The sequence below is a fragment of the Chiloscyllium plagiosum genome, chromosome 29 (genome assembly GCF_004010195.1).
Source record: "Chiloscyllium plagiosum isolate BGI_BamShark_2017 chromosome 29, ASM401019v2, whole genome shotgun sequence".
Taxonomy (NCBI): domain Eukaryota; kingdom Metazoa; phylum Chordata; class Chondrichthyes; order Orectolobiformes; family Hemiscylliidae; genus Chiloscyllium; species Chiloscyllium plagiosum.
Window position 1 is genome coordinate 3,372,552 of NC_057738.1, and position 20,969 is coordinate 3,393,520.

General features: G+C 40.3%; 1 protein-coding gene across 2 annotated transcripts in view; it reads right to left on the bottom strand.

The window, feature by feature from the left end:
• Positions 1–586: 586 nt before the first annotated feature.
• The window catches only part of gfod1 (glucose-fructose oxidoreductase domain containing 1), a 103,793-nt gene continuing 83,410 nt past the window's right edge, over positions 587–20,969 (bottom strand). The window contains exons 1-2 of one of the 2 annotated variants that reach the window (XM_043719039.1): positions 4,875–4,974; positions 587–4,435 (exon numbers count right to left, since the gene is read on the bottom strand). In XM_043719039.1, the coding sequence (XP_043574974.1) occupies positions 3,516–4,435; positions 4,875–4,887 (933 nt within the window). In that variant the 5' untranslated portion in view covers positions 4,888–4,974 and the 3' untranslated portion in view covers positions 587–3,515. Of the gene's footprint in view, positions 4,436–4,874; positions 4,975–20,969 lie in introns of those variants that run through there. The other variant, XM_043719038.1, reaches the window with a different exon arrangement.

The window sequence follows — 20,969 nt, forward strand, 5'->3', positions numbered from 1 at the left end:
GCACCAAAGATCCTCATACGGCATCTTCCATCTAGAAGGATAAAGGCAGCAGATATTTGGGAACACCACCACCTTCATGTTCCCCTCCAAGCCACGCAGCATCTTGATTTAGAAATATATCACCACTCCTTCACTGTTGCTAGGTCAAAATCCTGGAATTCCCTTCCTAATGCCACTGTGGGTCAACCCACAGCAGGTGGACTGCAGCCATTCAAGAAGGCGGCTCACCACCACCTTATAGGCAACTAGGAATGGGCAATAAATGCTGGCCAGCCAGCGACACCCATAGCCCACTAAAAAAATTGATTAGATAAATAAATAATTAGCATGACCAATCTGCTTGCAAGTGTCGTGAAAGCAGATTCAATTAAGGCATTTAAGAGGGCATTGGATGATTATTTAAACAAAGTCAATGATCTGGATTACAGGGAAAAGATAAGATATTGGTACTAATTTAAAATGCTGCGCGAGTCAGTGTAAACACTACATGCTAAATGTCACCATTAAGCACCCTTATAACTCATGATTGCCAGCAACATCTTCTCAGTGCCAGAGAGTGAAGGAGATCTGGTAGGGGATGTGGGCCGAAGGGCCTGTTTCTACACTGTAATGTAATCTAATCTAATCTAATCTGGTAGGGGATGGGTATGGTGATTGAAGGAACCTGATTTCTTCACAGTATCTTGGTAGAACACGACCACAGTTCACATTCACAATGTCATGTGAAGGGAGAGAATGCATTGAACCTATTCCAGCACAATAGTAGTTCCATCTTGTAAACTCAAATTACATTGTACTGTTTGTGTTCCAAGTATCATTTTCTTTAAATTTCCAAAACTAGAGTTTGAAACTTCTTTGAAAGGAAGGAATCATCTTCTGTCATGAAAACTATTATAACTACTTAGCATTCTTCATAAGATAGCACTACAATTCTAATAATTGCAAGGACGAGGTGTTAAAAGTCCTATTTTCTTCAATTCCACAATATTAATTTATTTACAGATTTCAACTTTGAGAATAATTTTATCCGCTTTTGATATACCTTGTACTTTGGCAAAGGGTTTAATCAAGTGAGTTGTCAGTGAAATGTAATAGGTCTAAGTTTCCAGGTGACATGCAACAAGGGAGGAATTGCAGTTGCAAGAAGGATGCAGAGGCTTAAGGGGATTTAGACAGGCTAAGTGAGTTGGCAAATGGAATATATTGGAGAAATGTGAAGTTAGCCACTTCGGTAGGACAAAAAATTTGAAATATGTCTTAAATGGTGAGAGATTAGGAAGTGTTAATGTGCAAAAGGACATGGGTGTACTTCATGAAAACTAACATCGAGATTGTGTACAATTTGATTTCCTTCCTGAAGGAAGTACACATTTCTCATGGAGGGAGTACAATGAAGACTCATTCCTGGGGAGAAGAAATCAATGAAACTGTGCCTATATTCTCTAGAGCTTAAAAGAATGAGAGGTAATCTTATTGAAACATACAAAATTCTCAGAGGGGTCAGCAAGGTAGATATGAGAAGATGTTTCCCCTAGGTAGAGAGTCTAACACCAGTAAGTTAGTCTCAGAACAAGGAGTAGGTCATTTAGCACTGAGATGAGAAGAAATTTCTCACCAAGGAGGTGAATCTTTGGAATTTTCTACCCCAAAATGTTGTGAAGGTTCAGTCATTGAGTATGTTCACGACAGAGATCAATAAGATATTCATATATTAAAGATATCAACGGATATGGAGATTGTGCGAAAAAATGGTGTTGAGGTAGAAGATTAGCCGTGACCTAGCTGAATGGCTCAAGGTGCCCAATGGCCTTCATCTACTCCTATGTTCCTATTTACAAAACTTAGTCAGCATCACCTACTCAAGATCAATTAGGGACTGGTAACAAACTGACATTCCACAAAAGAATAAACCAACAAACAAAACCACTGTTGCATGTACAAAAAGTGATGAGTATCAACTGAGTGAAATCCATGCTTACTGATTCTTTTTGCCTCAAAACTTTGTTGATGCTCGCTGGTTTGTTTAATTGCCCAATTGAGACTGACAATTTGTCACCTGGAGAAGCTTAGATGCAATGTCAATCAATGGAGGATGGAACTTTCATATTTTGGCAAATCTACAGCACAAATTATGCACCGGTGACATTTGCCTCCTTGTGAGTTTTGTTTACATAGCCCAGCCTTGCTTAATATTGGTGTTGCAGCTTAATAAATTAAGCAGCATATGTTAGGGAAAACAGCACCACCATTCATGTCCTTTTTATTTATTATTGGGACGTGGATAAGGCTAGCATTTATTGTTGACCCTTGTTTGCCCTGAGAAGGTGCTGAACTTTCTTCTTAAACCTCTGGCAGCTCAACTGCATACCATTCTAGGTTACTTTAGAGGCCAGTTGAGAGTTAATCACATTGATATGGGTCCAGAATCACATGTTTACTGGAGTCCTTTCAGTATATGATATCAGTGGACCAGGTGGATTCTTGACAATCAAATCAACTTCTGGATTGCGTTTTTAAAAACATTTCTTGACTTTGTATCAAACTGAATTCTCAAGCTGCCTTAGTGGGATTTGAGATTACATTTTCTGAATTATCAAAGTCCAGGCCTTTGGATTACTAGTTCAGTAACATCAACACACTACTGTACAGGATCATAAAAAAAAATACTTTTTCAAAATGCAGTTTTCATTTTTTAACTTCCCAATTTATCCTCACCTTCTTTGGGTTTCCTCTTGCTATGCACCTTTTAAAAATGTAACTTGGAAACCTACTTGCAACTGTTGACCAATAATGTTCCTCAGCCAAGCACCAGGAATCTACATGTTCCCTGTTGAAGGAATCTTTTCCATCACTCCACTGTGAAAGCAATTAATATTACAAAAGCATTACATAGTGAACTGTTTAATTAGACTTGAAGCTGATTGGTGCAAAAAGTTAAGATTTAAACACGATCTATTTTTCAGTTGTAAATATGATGATTTAGGGCATTTCTGGTGCATCTTCTCATATTTAGAGCTTTGTGTAATGGAAGCACACAGAAGTAAATAATAAATAGAAGTTTGTACTTATGACTTTGTAGCTGACTTGATTTTCAGTCAACTAAAACTAAGCTCTACATACCTGCTATATTTCTTTAAAATTCTGTGCCTGGAGTGCAAAATTGCAATATTTCCAAACAAAGTTATCTCCAATACAAGTTGCTTGAATTACAAGTAATCAAATGGTAATGAAAGCTATTGCCTTTTCAAAGCTTAACAATGACCTCCAACAGGGGTAGTTCTCAGTAGTTATTAATATATTTTTGCTTTAATGACATTTTTGTTACCGGACACAAAATTTTAGACTTACTTGGAATAATTTTAATCTTACTTACAAATAAATCCTGCAGATATGTCAATATTTATTTAAACCAGGAAGTCACAGAGGTATAACACTAACATATCTGTGCATCCAAATATATATAAGTTTCTTTCACATACTGAATCTACTTGTTATAAGAATTGTTTAAAAAAAAGTTAGTATAATAGTGACATTCTGCTGCGACGCATGGCCTCACTGATCAAATATGCAGGACTAATCTCAGGCTCCTCTGTCATAATTACAATGTTCTGCCATTCACCGGTCTCATTTGATTTTTTAATGCTGTCCACCACACACAGTGCGTACAAACAATCCTCAAATGTTGCTGCCATTGTTAATGGTCTTCCATCCCAAGTCCGCCGGTCTTCTTGGTCTTGGAATGCTTGTCGAATGGCTTGAACCATCATGATAGTACCTCTGAGGAATGGGGATGGGATATCCCTAAAAGCTTTCTCCGGAAGCAGTGCATTACTTACAGGAGTTGAGTCTTCTAAAATCAATTCCTTTTGAGATGCAGTATTTCTTTGTCCATACAAATCACTGCCATTAACCATTAATCGGCCAGTTGACCCCACCACAATGATTTCTTGTTTAAAATCTCCAGGGACATTGAAATTCAAAGTTACAGTACAGCACACACCACCGTCTAATACCATTTGGAAGGTGCAAAAGTCATCACTAGTGATTTGACGAATTCCTCTGATATGCTCTGTCTGCTTCACAAACGTTTTCAGGAAGCCATGGACTTTGGCAGCCTTTTGGCTTGTCAGAAAAGTCAGAAGGTCAATAATGTAGCTTCCCACTGAATGTAGCCCTCCACCCCCCATCAGATCATCACAGCTCCAGTTGTATTTCTTACCCAGAAGACTTCCACTATGAACCTGAACTTCACAGATCAAAAGGTCTCCCACATAGCCCTCTTGAATCATTTGTTTCATCTTAACAAAAGCAGGGAGGAAACGAAGAACATTACCCATTATACTCATGAGTTTGGGATAATAATGTGCCGCTGACATCATCCTAAATGCATCCAGAGGAGTCGCAGCTCTATCACAGATGACATTCTTCCCAATTCCTAATTGAAAATAAAAAGAAAATATAGGAACACGTGGTTACAAATACTTTTGCCCACTCACAAGCACAATGTTTAACAACTAGATAACAATCCATTTCCCAAACTCAGTTAACAGTAGACAAAAATATTAGAAGGCTGAAAACATACAAATGCTTGAAGTAAAATGCTCTAGATAGGCATCTAAGTTTCTGTTACTAAGGAACTCTTTAAATCCAGTTAAAAATGATCGTCTGTCTGTACTACCCTTGGTTTGTTGAGCAGGTTATAAAACCATGTAGATAGAAGTGAAAATGAAGTAAGGGACCTTACATTGTCATTTCACTGATTTTATTTCTATGCATAAATGGGGCAGTAGCACAATGAAAATCAACTCTTCCATCTATGGAATGGATAATTCATTTGGTACATGGCACAACAATGATCTATTATTACCACTCACCATGTGAGTTCATTCCAGGTTCTCAGCCAGTCATTAAATCTAGCTATCCATACTGCCTTATCCTCGTTCATCCTCATTGGATGCTGCCCAACATCATTAACTCAGATGCCAATGTTGGAGTATCTGTTGTTGTGCCCTGATTTATAGCACAGCAAACTGTTCATGGAATTCCTTCTCCCTGTAGACAAGATGTATTATCTTGGGAGAATATTGAAGTTTTTTGAGCATATACAGTAAAATCATTTTTTAGAGCCCAATCTACACAAACAAAAATCAAAGCTGGCATGAGGCACATGGAAACAACATCCACTGTAAAAATCTGACTTTGAAGTGGCAAAATGTATGTATAGTTTCATGATCTCCCTACCCCCATTAATTATAATTTGATCTCTCCATATACAGATAATAAGACAAATCACTGGTGTAAAAGTAATCCATTTGGTCCATCATATCTGTACCAGATCTATTATCTAATGCCAATCTCCTGCCTTTTTCCCATATCCTTGCACACCATTATATGCAATAAACCATCTAATGCCCTTTGAATGCCTCAACTGAACCTATTGCCACTATCACATTTCCAGGCAGTGCATTCCATACCCTAACAACTCGCTGTATGAACAAGTTTTCCCTCACATCACCCATGCTTTGTTTGCATGTCTCTTTAAATCTATGTCCTCTTTTTCTTGTTTCCTTTTGCGAGCAGAAACAGCTTTCCCCGCCCCCCCCCACCCCATCTACTCTCTCCAGCCCGTTCATTTTGAAAACCTTAATCAGATCTATTCCTTAATTAGTCGTTCCCTCTCATGAAAACAATTCCAACTTCTTCAGTCTGGCCTCATATCGAAAGTTTCTCATACCTGGAACCATTCTAGCAAATCGCTTCTGCACTCTCTCCAATGCATTTGCATTTTTCCTACAAATTGGCGACCACAATAATACACAATACAGTACTTGAAATTGCAAGAGCAAAAAGAATTCTAAAAATGACGTACAGAAAATACAATTTCTGTCATTTAATTAAAGCTAAAAAGCTACAGAGGTCTCAACCACAAGGCGAACCCAGAGGGCAGCAGAGAGAGGGTCGACCTATGTGTCAAATGAGCTACAGTAAATGAATGAGGATGGGACAAGACAGATAACTGTCACATGCCAAGAAAATAGATCTCCTACATGTTGCAGCAGTAGCATTTGCAAGACAGAAAAATGAAAACTCAAAACAGCCATTGCAAAAATTAAAACAGGAGTTCACATTTCCCTACCAATGCCTCCAACAAAGAAAAGAAAGGCTTATCTTGCTGTCATGATTTGAAGATGCCGGTGTTGGACTGGGGTGTACAAAGTTAAAAATCACACACCAGGTTATAGTCCAACAGGTTTAATTGGAAGCACACTAGCTTTCGGAGCGACGCTCCTTCATCACTTCTTTCATGTAAATCACAAAACCTTTTTTTTAAAAGTTGCATTCTCAGGTTAGCTGTAACAATGGGTGATAGCTAAGACAACACCTTCAACATATTGTCTAGCTAACACCAATTGTTACAGCTAACCTGAGAATGCAACTTTTAAAAAAAAGGTTTTGTGATTTACACATGAAAGAAGTGAAACTATCATGGTATTCAAACAGATGAAAGACTCAACAGACAATCAAGGTATTTTTCAATGTATAATTTCAGTTACATCACACTGTAAATTTTTGCTATAAATTCTGTGTTTTAGGAATTAGTCCTCCACTATCACCTGATGAAGGAGGCACGCTCCGAAAGCTAGTGTGCTTCCAATTAAACCTGTTGGACAATAACCTGGTGTTGTGTGATTTTTAACTTTATCTTGCTGGGATCAATTTATGACCTTTGCTCCTCAGTTCCTATGTCCCTCTATCCATCTTCCTCTCCTTCCATCTACTTTCATCCCCACTCTCCTTATCTTCAACTGTCTCTCTTGGTGCTCCTCTCTATTGTCCTATCAATCCATCTGTCTCCTTCCCTTTCTGTTCCTTACATGGGTGTTTTCGCTCTCCAGGCTTCCAGCTCTGCTCAGAGTAATCCCTTTACCTGGAAATTATGTGCTTTTTCATCTGACATTACTAGGTTTTATGCATGGTTTTCAAAGTTAGCCTTATAAATAAATGTAGTGTAAGCATAATTAAAGAGCTGGTAGTATTGCAGCTTTCACATTGTTATGATGTCCAGTATGTTTTAACTCAACCAATTGCTTTTGAAGTGAAATTGTTTTTTCAGTAGATAAATGCAGCAATTTGTGCACAGTAAGGTTCCAACAAACAATAAATGAGATGAATGTTCAATTAAATAGTTCTTGATATTTGTTAAGGGATAATTGTTGACAAGAACATGGGCAGAACTTTGTCCTTAGCTCTGCTTCAACTGTCACAAAATCTTCTACATTCACATAAATTGGCTGACAGTATTTTGACTTAACATCTCCTGAGTGGTGAAGCACATGACTTTCAAATCATTATCCTTCGAAAACAGTGGCACACAAGATGAAAAATGTTAAGTAGCTCTATTAAACTTCTTGAGTTGTCTGCCAAAAGGGAGGCTCTCTCCACAGTGCCCTACCTCCTCCACAGGTAGGGCGAGGAGAGAGGTCCCAAATAAACCTGAACTAGAACAGGGTTCCAACACTATTGTCTGCATTAAGCTGATCCACACTGACCATCCAGTCAACTGATCCAACTTGTCTCTCAAGAAGTCCGAGTTGCTGTAATAACATTCACTTTTACATGCATGTTATAGCCTGGAGTTACCGATTATGGTGGTAGAGCTCCAATTTCTTTCCATCACATGGCTAACCAGCAGACTCCAACTCTTACTGTCTGCTCTAGGCATATGTTGGAAGGATTTATAAGTTAAAATTCAACCTATTTAGCCATGTTATGATTGCATCTTTTTTGTCTGTCCAAGTCCCGATTAGGAGCTTGAACAAAGAGTTTCTGGTTCTTTGTTCAAGAGGCAAGGATTCCACTATTGCTTTTTCTGTAAAACTATGGACTGATTTTGATATCAGGGTAATGTTCCTTCTACATTCAAATGTTGGATGATTGCTGACATTCAAATAATTCATCTCTGTGGTGTGTTATTGACCACAGGGATAGTCTCAATATGCACTTCTGCATGCAGTCATAGTCTGGAGTTAGGGAAGGTTGGTAGTGACTCCAACATTTTTTCCATCACATGGCAGACCAGGGATCTCTTCCACTCTTGCCATCTGCCACTGGCATGTGTTGGAAGCATTTGCAGATTGATACCAACCTGTTGGCGGTATTATGAATGCATGTTCCTGAATGCTGGCTGAACCAACATCACCCACACTGGCAAACAAGTAAGAAAAGGTACATCTGAAAGGTCTGTTAGGAAGGAAGATCCAGGAGTATGGCTCTATCAGTGAAGGAACAATTACATAGTTCAAGTCAGGATGGTGTGGAGACTCGGAGGGGAATTTACAGATGGTGGTGTTCCCATTCATCTGCCACACTTGTTTTTCAAGGAAGTAGAGGCCATGGGTTTCAAAGGTGGTGTCAAAGGAGCCTTGGTGGATTGCTGCGGTGTAACTTGAGGATGGTGTGTGTACTCTTCTGTTACTGTGCATTGGTGATGAAGGTAGTGAATGTTGAACGTGGTGGACTGACTGCCAATCAGTTGGGCTGCTTTATATGGGTCTGGAGCAATGAAGGGCTACTACATTTAACATCCAATATCGGTGACATGTAATCTGGATTTAGTATGTTTTCTGAATTAGAGGGATACAATAATATAAAAAAACAAATTAAGACAGTGAATGACAAATTAGCTAATCACTTTTATGCTTGTTTTATCATGAAATGAATATAAACTAAAATGGTAATCTGCACCTGGGTATTAATTTAAATGTTGTGGCCTGGAAAGATAAACATTGACTTGCAAACTGGCTAAGAATTGATGGGGTTCACATTTTTTCTCTGGGGTGGGGAGTCCAGAACTAGAGGGCATAGGTTTAGGGTGAGAGGGAAAAGACATAAAGAGACCAAAGGGGCAACTTTTTCACTCAGAGGGTGGTACGTGTATGGAATGAACTGCCAGTGGAAGTGGTGGAGGCTAATACAATTGCAACATTTAAAAGGGATCTGGATGGGTATATGAATAGGAAGGGTTTGGAGGGATATGGGCCAGGTGCTGGGAGGTGGGTCTGAATTGGGTTGGGATGTCTGGTCAGCATGGACGGGTTGGCCCGAAAGGTCTATTTCCCTGCTGTATCTCTCTATGACTAATTAAATGATGCAATGGTGAAGCAATGTTGGGGTAGGTGGGAGAAATCGGGTCTGGGCTATATGAAAGAATCGTGGGAAGAGATCGCAGAGGCATTATTATGTAATTTGATAATTTGTTAGAAAAAGTATAACTGTAGAAGACTGATTGATAATTATGTAATGACGTTCTTTAAGGAAGGCGCATACATGTTCCAGAACTTACAGACTAGTCAGCTTAATACTGGTGGCAGGAAAAATAATGGAATCTCTATTAAATGAACAAATTTGACCTTGCATATTCCATGACAACACCCTCTATCAATCAGAATTGATTTGTCAACCAATCAGCACTCTCCCCTCAAACAGCACAAAAGTCCATTTTCTTCTTATGCTGGTACTTATTGTAAATTGTCCCGATAAGTGCAAGGCAAAAGGCTTCAATAAAATGTTTTTTTCAGCAATACTCAACTTCTGTACTACCAAAAAACTACAGGAGAGTATAGAAGAATATCTAGAAAAGAAAAGCGACAATGTGTAGATGTCATTTATCTGGAATTTCAAAAGGAGTTTGATGAGGTGGCCTATTATAAACTAATGAATAAAATCAAGGAATATAGAGTCTGGAGAAAAGTGGCAAAATGGATTGCAAATGGCTTCAAGTCAGAAAACAAAGAGAGGGAGTAAAGGGTGGGTTGTTCATAGTAACAGCAGCTGGGAAGTGATGTTCACTGCATTAGTGTTGGAACCACTGCAGTTCCCACATTGGCCTTCTGATGTAATCAAATCTTAATTTCAATATTTGCAGACTACACCAAATTGGGGAGGTGAGTAGCAAATGCCCTACAGATTAGTGAGAGATTGTACAATTTGCCAGAAGGTCACATTGCTTCGAAAGAGCTATCCCTGCTGGTTAGACAAAAATCTTGGAGCACAAGTGCACCAATAAATAAATGTTATGCCTCAGTTAGGAAGCCATTACAAAAGCAAATCACGCACCAGACTTTATTTTCAGCAGGATAGATCGAATTCAGAAATAACTGTAGTGGAGTCAGGAGAAAAGTGGCAAAAATGGCTTAATCCTGTGCTTTAATCCTACGTAATCCTGTGTAGGTTAGTCTACTTTACCAGAAATGTTGCTATTCAAATATTCCATCCTTAATATGAATTGAGATTTAACGTACAATGACTTTTTTTAAATGCTAGAATTCAAAGCAAACCTGATTACACACCGATACCAATACTCCACACACAAAATATACCACCTTGCTGATCTTTGAGGAGTCCTATTGTCTCCCCAGCCTGTCTCCCTATTCTCTCCCTAACTTGCGGCCTGTCTCAGGGAATGAACACAGCTCTGCATAGTACCTCCAGATATATATGCAAACACATTTCTCTCTGAATGTGTTTTTCTTCCCTTTGTGGGGCCAGTGCTTCTCCAGATCTCACAAGGAAAGTTTAGAGTTTTCTCTATCCCAGATCTCTATTCAAATTTTTGTACATGAACCCTTCTTGCACTGTCCCCCTCAGCTACACAGTTTTCTGGCACTCCTCTCAGCTCCTGCCTCATTCAGGTATGATGACACTAAACAGGTTTTGAATGAAGTCTGCTCATTTAAAACTGGTCAAACCTCGTTCTGTAGCGAGGGAAGTCTTTAGCATCTTTTCCCTCACAAAGCCACTGACAATTGTTTACTTTGTGTACTAATTCATCAGCCCCTTCCAATGCAAGCACAATTTCAACTTCATTTTTCCTGCTAATTTACATGAATGTAGCATGCACCCTGTCTTTTAATTAATTCATGGCACGTGAGCACTGTTTGTCAGGCCCGCATCTATTGCTCATCTGCAATTCCCTGAAAGGGCAGTTGAAAACCAGCCTCAATGCTGTGAGTATGGAGTCACATGTAGGCCAGCAGATTTATTTGAACTGTACTGCCCCACCAGGAGGCCTACAACATGAAATGTTAGCATAGGATTAAGCTACTTAAAGGCAGCCTGTGCCTCCTAAAACAGGGAGCACTGCAGCTGCAGCAGGTGCGAGATGCCATTCTAAATTGACTGTGTCCTGGGGAAGAGGAGGCCTTGGTTGGAGAGGTGCAGAGGAGGAAAGAGATTCTGTGTCTGTGAGGCTTCCTCCACATAAACTCTCAGAAGGTTTTAGGAGCAGACATGCCCATGATGATCACTGACTGCAGCCAAGACTCAATGAACTGGAATCGGTGCTGCAAAATGTTTAATACCCAAATGAATGTTTATGGTCAATGAATGCATTTTATCAAATGCCACATCCGTCTATTTCGTTACTAACTTCACACAGTTCTCAATCCACAACACAACCATCATTCACATACCAACAACCTCTGTTAATCAAGTCTCATCGCTAAAATTCTAAGCTCCTTTTCATTCTCTGACATCCAAGTTTCATTCCTTCCTATACCTGTCAGATTGCACATTTCTGGCTATTCAACTGTGGCAGGCATATCAGCAGTAACACTGCATCAACTCAATGGCACATATTTTTTCATTCTTGAAGGACAAGGTGTCACTCAACCAGAGGAGCTGACCAGTAGGGGGCAGGCATGTCTGAATGTCCTTACACCTTGGAAGGGGCAGTACTTACAATCGCTTGAGCAGCCATTGCTGAGGCATGGTAGTGCTGAAATGAAATAACTTGATAAGAGATCCTAAAGCGTAATTGTACTTCTCACACTTATCCCTCAACTTACACGCTCATCTGATTTATAAGCTGCAAATAATGACCCAAAGCTGCTTGAGGTTATCCTTCAAAGCATCTGAGTCTCCTCCACCTTCTACCTATCATGCTGCAGACACTGAGTTTGCACTACGCAGTCGCAACGTTATAGCAAGGTGCAAAACGATAAGACACCGAGGAATATGCAAGGTTGATTATTGGCAGTTTTTATGCATTATAAAATGCTTTAGATTATAAATTTGGTTTGAAATGTTTATTTTGTGGTGACTTTTGTTTTTGAATTGAAACCAAGTGAGTGCCATGATCATTAGTAACAGAGGAAGGGTAAGGGAATTGAACTGAGAAAGGGGTAGGGAAGTGGGGTTGCTTCACTGGCAAACAATTATTCACAATTGGATGAGTTGTTCACAGACAGCCCAGGCAGAAAGCGATTCATACCCCTTCAACGCACCATATAGCTGTGCATTCATGATGGCAAAGTTGTGCACTGTGTAACAGACCAGCATGACTCTTAGCCTCCACCCTGTCAATTCTAGCAGGGATTCTCCAGGGAGTTTCACAGAGCAGAAGTGTCGTTTCAGCACTCCAAAAAACTGCTCCATCACATTTCATATGGAAATATGGCATCCATGAAATACATCAAAGAAGGAGATGTGATAATCAGGAACACACAGTCGAGTCAAAAAGGTGAAATGAAAGGACAGTCTCTATACAGAATTGGGAAATGAATTCCAGAGTAAGGAGCCAAGGCAACTGAGTGAGGGAAGGGAGTCAAGGTCCTCAATACTGACAGGAGTGTGAATTTGCTGACACATAGCAATTGAAAGTAGTGTTTGTAAAGTTATACTTATTTCAGAGGAAGCAAGGGTAAATTCATGGGCGTATTTATTTGTAAAGTGCCTGTTAATAACTTGAATTGTAAACAGATTTAGGAATTAAGTGATCCAGAATCTGAGTGATTTGCAAACTAACTGCTCAGTTGGGAGTTTGGTGTAATTGGGATCTTTTTGCTGAGTATTTTTCAAGATTAAACTTAGAATAAAAATTAGAAGATGATGTAGATCTTTAAAACTGGAAAGTTAAGTGCAAAGATTCCTAGTAAAGATTCCTAGCTAATAAAGACAGCCTGAAAGTGGCAGTTAACCGTCACTGCTTCTTGAACCAAGTGCAAAGACCTGAATTTGGTACAAGCAGTGCAGAGGAGGAAGATGCTATTTTTAATTGCATTTTTTTTACTTCCTGCAGGTTGTAAGTGTTCTTTTGTCTGCAAGGTCAGTGTTTTGCTGTAATTTTAGCTAACTAGTTACTAATTTATGACAGACAAAGCAGGTGATGCACTGTAACTGCAATATGTGGGAGTACATGGAGTGCATTGTAGTCTTGGACAACAATATCAGCAGTGTTTATTTCTAATTTACTTGTGAGATGGGGACATTGCTCATGAGCTGCCTTCTTAAAATTTTCGCAGTCCTTGGGCTGTAGGCATATCCACAGCGCTGTTTGGAAGGAATTTCAAGGATTTGACCCAGCGATGAGAACAAAGTCAGGATGGTTTGTGGTTCAGTGGGGAACTTGCACATGTATCTGCTGCCATTGTCCTGCTAGGTGGTATGTTTGAAAGGGTGTTGTCAAAATAGCTTTGGTGACTTACTGCAATACATCTTGCCACTGTGAATCTGAAGACAATGAATGCCACAACATCACCACAAACACCTGATGAAGGAGCAGTGCTCCGAAAGCTAGTGTTTCCAAATAAACCTGTTGGACTATAACCTGGTGTTGTGTGATTTTTAACTTTGCACATCTTTGGACTGTGAGAGGAAACCTACACAGACACAGGGAGAATGTGCAAACTCCACACAGACGGTCGCCTGAAAGTGGAATTAGACCTCGGCCCCTGAAGCTGTGAAGCAGTAGTACTAACTACTGACCCACTATGCCACCCAATTTGGCTTGTCCAGTTAGGTTTCTGGTCAATGATAATCCCTAATGTTTTGATAGTAGGAGATTCAGCAATGGTGATACCATTAAATGCCAAATGATGACAGTTAGATTCTCTGTTATTCTAGATGGTCATTGGCATACACTTGCCTCATATGACTGTTACTTGCCACTTGTCACCCCAAACCTGGATACTGTCCAGGCCTTGCTACATTTGGTACTGCTGCTTCAGTATAAAGAGTCACAAATGGTGCTGAACATTGTGCAATCATCACAATTTCTGACCAAATGATGGAGGGAAGGTCACTGAAGAAACATCTGAAGATTGTTGGCCATTACCCTGAGGAACTCCCACAAAGATGTCCTGGAGCTGAGATGATTGACCTCTAACAATCACAACTATCTTTCTTTGTACTGAAGCTGAGATGATTGTCTTCCAACAATCACAACTATCTTTCTTTGTGTTAGGTAATACAGCAACCTGCAGGGAGTTTCCTCACGATTCCTACTGACTCAAGTTTTGCATGTTTGAACCAAGGCTGTAAAGACATCAGGAGGTGGATGGAACTGGTTGAATCTAAACTGAGCATCAGGGGGCAGGTTAGTACTTCATAAGTGCCATTTTCCATATTGTCAATGATCGAGAGGAGACTATTAAGGCAGTAATCGGTCGGCTTGGATTTGTTTTGCTTTTTACAGACAAAACATAGTTGATCAATCAACACATTACTGAGTTGATATCACTGTTGTATCTGTACTGGAACAGAGTCACAGGTAGTTCTGGAGCATAGGTATTCATTTCTGTTAAAGAATATCTTTAACTTTGAGTCAGAGCTCTTGAGCTGGACCTCAGGCTGCAGACATTGCAGGCATCAAGGAAGGGAGAAGTACCAGGACACATTATTCCAGGAGGCAGCCACTCCCCTTAGGTTATATAAAATTTTACGGTTCGTCTATCGTAAGTAACAGAAGGATGTTGCTTCGAGTCAAGCATGTTTGAGGATACAGTGTGTAATGATGGTGGACCCTCATCCATTGTCTTCAACTAATAGATACAAGCTATATGCTAACTGTGTGAATAAGAAGAATTGCAGGGTGGATGAGCAAATTGAAGATGCCACCAAATGGGCAATGATAAGGATTGCGATAGTAAGTGGGGACAGTAAACAGGTCAGGGGAATAAACAGTGTCCTCTGCTGTTGTGACCAGGAGCTCCAAAGGTTGTCAGTCAAATAAAAGCATAGCAAAATGTAGAAAAAAGGAAATTCCCTTGTGACTGGAAACAAACCTGGAGTGGGAGTGGAAAAATACAGTTTCCTTGAATCATGCAGGAATTAAAGGCAAGGAGGCAAGTCAAAAAGCTAGCTCACTGGAAGGCATCATTTTTCTAGGTGGTTCTGAGACATTTAGGCAGGTTGCACGCCTGGGGTAGTCATTAATGTTTTTAGAGAAACAGAGGATGTGAAGAAACAAATTCATTTTAAGGAAGGCTTACTCCAGGATTCAAAGACATCTCCATAAAAGTGTTCCTGAAGGATTAGAGCAAAGGATTTAGATCTTGTTTTCAAAAGGAACGAGAAGGAGGCCTGAAAGTCTAATGAGGAAGGCATGCCTGGGAAGGTGAAGTCTGTAGTTGTGAGGTGGTTTGCAAGACAATGGATGCAATGCTGGAAGAGAATTAATAACCTGTAGTGTATAAAAAGGTGGGTGACCTCATCTTCTGCAATAACTCCCTAGAGAGATGCAGTCTGAGACATTGCTGCTTGGACATTTCCATGAGTGAAGATAAGATCCTGATGGTACACCTTTGAGATGCTTAGTGCCTTCTATAACCATGAAGCCTTATTGTACCCTCCTCATCCATGCCCAATGGCTGTCCAACCCACTGGAGCTCCCCTGACATTACACTCCACATGCTGCCCTTCCATTTCTGTGCCATGAGAGGATTCCAACACAAAAAAGGGAAACTCCATAACCAAATGAAATCTCCACTGCAATAGAATTTTCAAGAATGTGTGGACCTGAGAAACACCTATTTAATAATAGCACCTAATTTTGGACTTGGACTCTGCAAACTTGATAGCCTTCATTTTCAAAATAAAGCTTCCTATGTCAGCAGAAAGTTGTAAATAATGCCTTTGACATCCTTCCAGGACTCAGGTACTGCACAAATCTCATCTTCTTTCTGCAGGTCCTCCAAAAATACACAAAAAGTTTGCAAGCCTGTTAGCAGCCTGAAGGACCTGCCTGCCATCGGTCTTTCAGTTATTGATGTGCCATGTCACCCACTTCTCATACATTTGGTCAGGTAAGGAATACTGTCAGGAGCAATCTCATGCCATTTTGCCTGCTTGCCCATCCTGTCACTTTGACAAGGTCCCTCATGGCAGATTGATACAAAAGGTGAAGTCACATGGTATTAGGGGTGAGTTGGCAAAGTGGATATAGGCGAAAGTGAGGTCTGTAGAGCTGGCTTAGCCATAGGAGTCAGAGGGTAGCGGTGGAAGGATGCTTATTAGAATGGAGTGCTGTGACTAGTGGTGTTCCACAGGAATCAGTGCTGGGACTTGTGTTGTTCATGATCTACATAAGTGATTTGGAGTAGAATGTAGCTGGTCTAATTAGTAAGCTTGCAGACAATACAAAGATTGGTGGAGTTGTGGATAGTGAGGAGGATTATCAGAGGATACAGCAGGATATGGATCAGTTGGAGGTTATGGCAGAAAAATAACAAATGGAATTTAGTCTGGACAAATGTGAGGTGATCCATTTTGGAAGGTCAAGTACAGGTTGAAATTATACAGTGAATGACAGAACCCTTAGAAGTATTGATATACAGAGGGATCTGAATGTGCAGGTCCACAGATGACTGAAGGTGCCAAAACAGGTGGATAAAGTAGTAAAAAAGGCCTATGGTATGCTTGCCTTCATTGGAAGGGGCATTGAGTATGAGAATAGATAAGTTATGCTGCAGCTTTATAGAACTTTAGTTAGGCCACACTTGGAATTTTGCCTACGGTTCAGATCACCACACTACCAGAAGGATGTGGATGCTCTGGAGAGGGTACAGAAAAGACTTGGCAGGATGTTGTCTGGTATGGAGGCTTTTTCCCACGATGGACAGGTCAGTTACTAGATTAGATTACTTACAGTGTGGAAACAGGCTCTTTGGCCCAACCAGTCCACACCGACCCGCCAAAGAGTAACCCACCCAGACCCATTTCCCTCTGACTAATGCACCTAACACTATGGGCAATTTAGCATGGCTAATTCACCTGACCTGCACATCTTTGTGCCGAAGCACCCGGAGGAAACCTACACAGACACAGGGAGAATGTGCAAACTCCACATAGACAGTCACCCGATGCTAGAATCGAACCTGGGACCCTAGTGCTGTGAGGCAGCAGTGCTAACCACTGAGCCACCGTTACTAGGGGACACAGCTTCAAGATAGGAAGGGGGAAGTTTAAAGGATGTGCGAGGCAAATTTTTCACATAAAGGGCAGTGAGTGCCTGGAATGTATTGCCAGAGCAACATTCAAGAAGACGTGGATGAATACATGAATAGGAAGGGAATAGAGGGTTATGGATCCTATTAGTGAAATCAGTTATAGAATGGAAGGGCAAAATGTAGCGGTGCAGGCTTGGAGGGCCTAAGGGCGTGTTCCAGTGCTGTATTCTGCTTCATATGGGACTGGTAAAATTCAGCCCATGCAATTCAGACATAAACAAATCTTCTAGGCGATAAAACAAAGCCTTGCTTACCTGGTCAGGTGGAAGTAAGAAATATCATGTTACTATTCCTTGATCAGGGAGCTCTAAATATTCTGGACTACTATAAAACACCCACAAAATCAGATCATCTGATTACTTGTCCATTTTCCTCTTCTGTCAAACCATGCTGTGCACACATTGGGTGCCTATTTGCCTGTAGTAACAAGACAGTGCTTCAAAAATAATCATTGATTGTAAAGCACTTGAGAATGTCTTCAGGATAAGATGTTATATTAAAATGTAAACTTGCTTTTCTCATGAGTTAACAGATTTTGTTTATGCAAGTGAAGCGTTGGTTTTGCTTTCTCATAATAGCAATTAGGAAATCCCAGAACTATAGAATAAGTTCAAAATGAGTCAATCAAAATAATCAGCTTATTCTTAAAACACTTTGTTATGCATTTTCTCTTCTGCTCAGATATGTGGACAACAACAGTTGTTATAATAAGGGGAAACTGTGCAGGTTTACATCTAAAAAAAAGTATTGAATTTTATTTACAGGCTTCCTGTGAGTTTACAATTTCCTACTTCCCCTCCACTATTGTTCAAATTATCAGATTATCCAACCAGAGGTTTATGGGCATTTCTTTCTCTCTTTTTTTTAAATGGGGTGAAGGTGTTGCCAGCAAGACCAGTAATTGTTGCTTATCTCTAACTGTCCTTGAACTGACTGGTTTGTTAGGTCATTACAGAGTCAACCACATTATTGTGGATCTGGAGTCACATGTAGGCCAGACCAGGTAAGGACGTCTTGAGTTTTTGTAACATTGATGATAATTGTCATGATCATTTCTACTGAGATTAATTTTCAGTTCCAGATTTTTAAAATTAATTGATTTGAATTTCACCAGCTGCTATGGTAGCATTTGAACCTATATTCAAAGACAACTAGCCTGGGCCTTTGGTTTACTGTTCTAGTGATAATGCCATTAGCAACACCAATTTGACTCTAAAGTGAAACACAATACATATGCCTTGAGGTCAAGAGGATCAAGAAAATTGGTAATTAACAGTTCTATGTACTCAGATTGGCAATTTATTGACAATTTTACAGATACTAGTGGTGATCTTTAAGATGAAACAGAAAGTTTCTAATGACCTTAATAATGATGATTCTATCTGAGCAAATTGTCCTGGAATCAACTGGGTTGTAGCTTAGTAGGGGGACATAGAAAATTGCTTGTTGAGGCAGTTCAAGGAAATGTTCAACTACAGGAAAGCCACCGCATGGCGGGGACCAAAAATCTTGTCTTTTTAGCCTTTCAAATAAATTTACTTCAAGGACATTTGAACAAGTGAAACAGTAGAGGGGAGGAGAATCGACAGACAAAATGAAAATCCAGTATGAGGCATCATACATTGTCAGGAACAAGGCAAAAAGCAGCCCAACTTCAAAACATTTATGGCTGGAAAAGTGTACATTATGCTGCTGAAGGTGAGTGATAAATATGTGGTTTTCTTTAACATTCCAAGGTATCTGCCCATTGAAGAAATGGTGCACTATCCCAATGAGTCTGATACATAAATGTAAAGGGTGAATGGAACTTGACAACTGCTAGCACTTCAGTGTCTGTACTGGCATTTGAATGTGGGTGAGACTGGTTTTGAGGTGAACAGCATTTTCTCAAAACCACGTAAGTGCTGAATGATTGCAGTGAGCACAACAAATCAGTGGGTGGCACGGTGGCACAGTGATTAGCACTGCTGCCTCACAGCGCCAGAGACCCGGGTTCAATTCCTGCCTCAGGTGACTGACTGTGTGGAGTTTGCACGTTCTCCCCATATCTGCGTGGGTTTCCTCTGGGTGCTCCGGTTTCCTCCCACAGTCCAAAGATGTGCAGTTCAGGTGAATTGGCCATGCTAAATTGCTCGTAGTGTTAGGCAAGGGGTAAATGTAGGGGTATGGGTGGTTGCGTTTCGGCGGGGCAGTGTGGACTTGTCGGGCCGAAGGGCCTGTTTCCACACTGTAAGTAATCTAATCTAATCTAAGATAGTGGCTGCAAACTCCCAATCTGACATTTCTATTGACATTGCTCCTTTTCCTTATTTATAAGGATACCAACACTTCAGAATTAATGCAGAATATGACCTTGCTGAACCACTGCAACCACTATCCTTTAAGTGGTTGCAAAAATAAATCTTGAATAGGAAGAACTGCTATGAAGAATTCAAGATTACTTCTCAGAATGCACTTAAAATTCTAAGCCCATTATAGTTTAAATGCTTTCTTCAAAGGTTGCTTGGTACTCTTGAAGGCCCTTAGATTTAGATTTAGATTACTTACAGTGTGGAAACAGGCCCTTCGGCCCAACAAGTCCACACCGACCCGCCGAAGCGTAACCCACCCAGACCCATTCCCCGACATTTATCCCTTCACCTATTTTAAGGTCAATGTAAAACAAAGTTAAGAGTTGAAATTTGAGTGCATGTTTAAATTATGTTCTCCTGCCTCCTTTCTTGAATGCCATCAGTACATTAGGTAACAAATTACTTCCAAAGCTTTTGGTCCTTTGCTAAAACAAAAATCAGCTTGTTTGGACATGTTATGACATATCTCCGTCACCAACCTATCTTGAGTTGGGACTTGAATTTGAACCTATTGATCCAGAGGTAGGAATACTCCACAAGATTCCTCAGGCTTTTTTAAAAATGTGAACAAGTCATTAGCTTGACCAAGATGTCCAGCTGGATGTGATGTCATGGGCCTGTTGTCATGATGGCAGTGGTGGATTGTGGCGGTGTGGAAAATGGTTGCACCACTGAACCACGCTGTATTCTCATTGGATAACAGTATCTTATGATTGTCAACTCAGCAGTCAGGAGTCAGAACTGTAATTTCTGCACAGTAACATTGATGGAAATTGGACTGAGGATTCATGGAATTCTTGGAAAGATGTCTATGGATTCGAGAGTCGACAATACATTCAAATACTTGTGAGAGAAAAAGGAATTTGTAAATGTAATTTTGAGGGACACTGGAACCAAATGTTGATTTTTTTTTTGAGATGGATGATGGTTAAAGAGAAAAGGAACATCACCTGAAGAAACTAGAGAAAGATGTCAGTTCAGAACAAGGGAAAGGGTAAAATTGAAGGGACAGTTGGCCCAGTGGGCTGGTATAAGTATATTCTGGATCAGTGGTGCTGGAAGAGCACAGCAATTCAGGCAGCATCCGAGACAGGCAAAATCGACGTTTCGGGCAAAAGCCCTTCATCAGGAATAAAGGAGTTGAAATACTGTTTGTTGAGAGTATGGATTCTCCTGAGGATGTAGTACAGAGTGGGTCCTTTGCAATTCTGAGAGAGTGTGGCCCTCAGCTGAGGCAGGGCAGACTGTAGAGAGGTTAGGTGCCGGCGCATTGCTGCAAGCGTGGAGCGGAGGATCTTGAAGGAGAACTGTTGCTGGTGTTTTTGAATCTGTA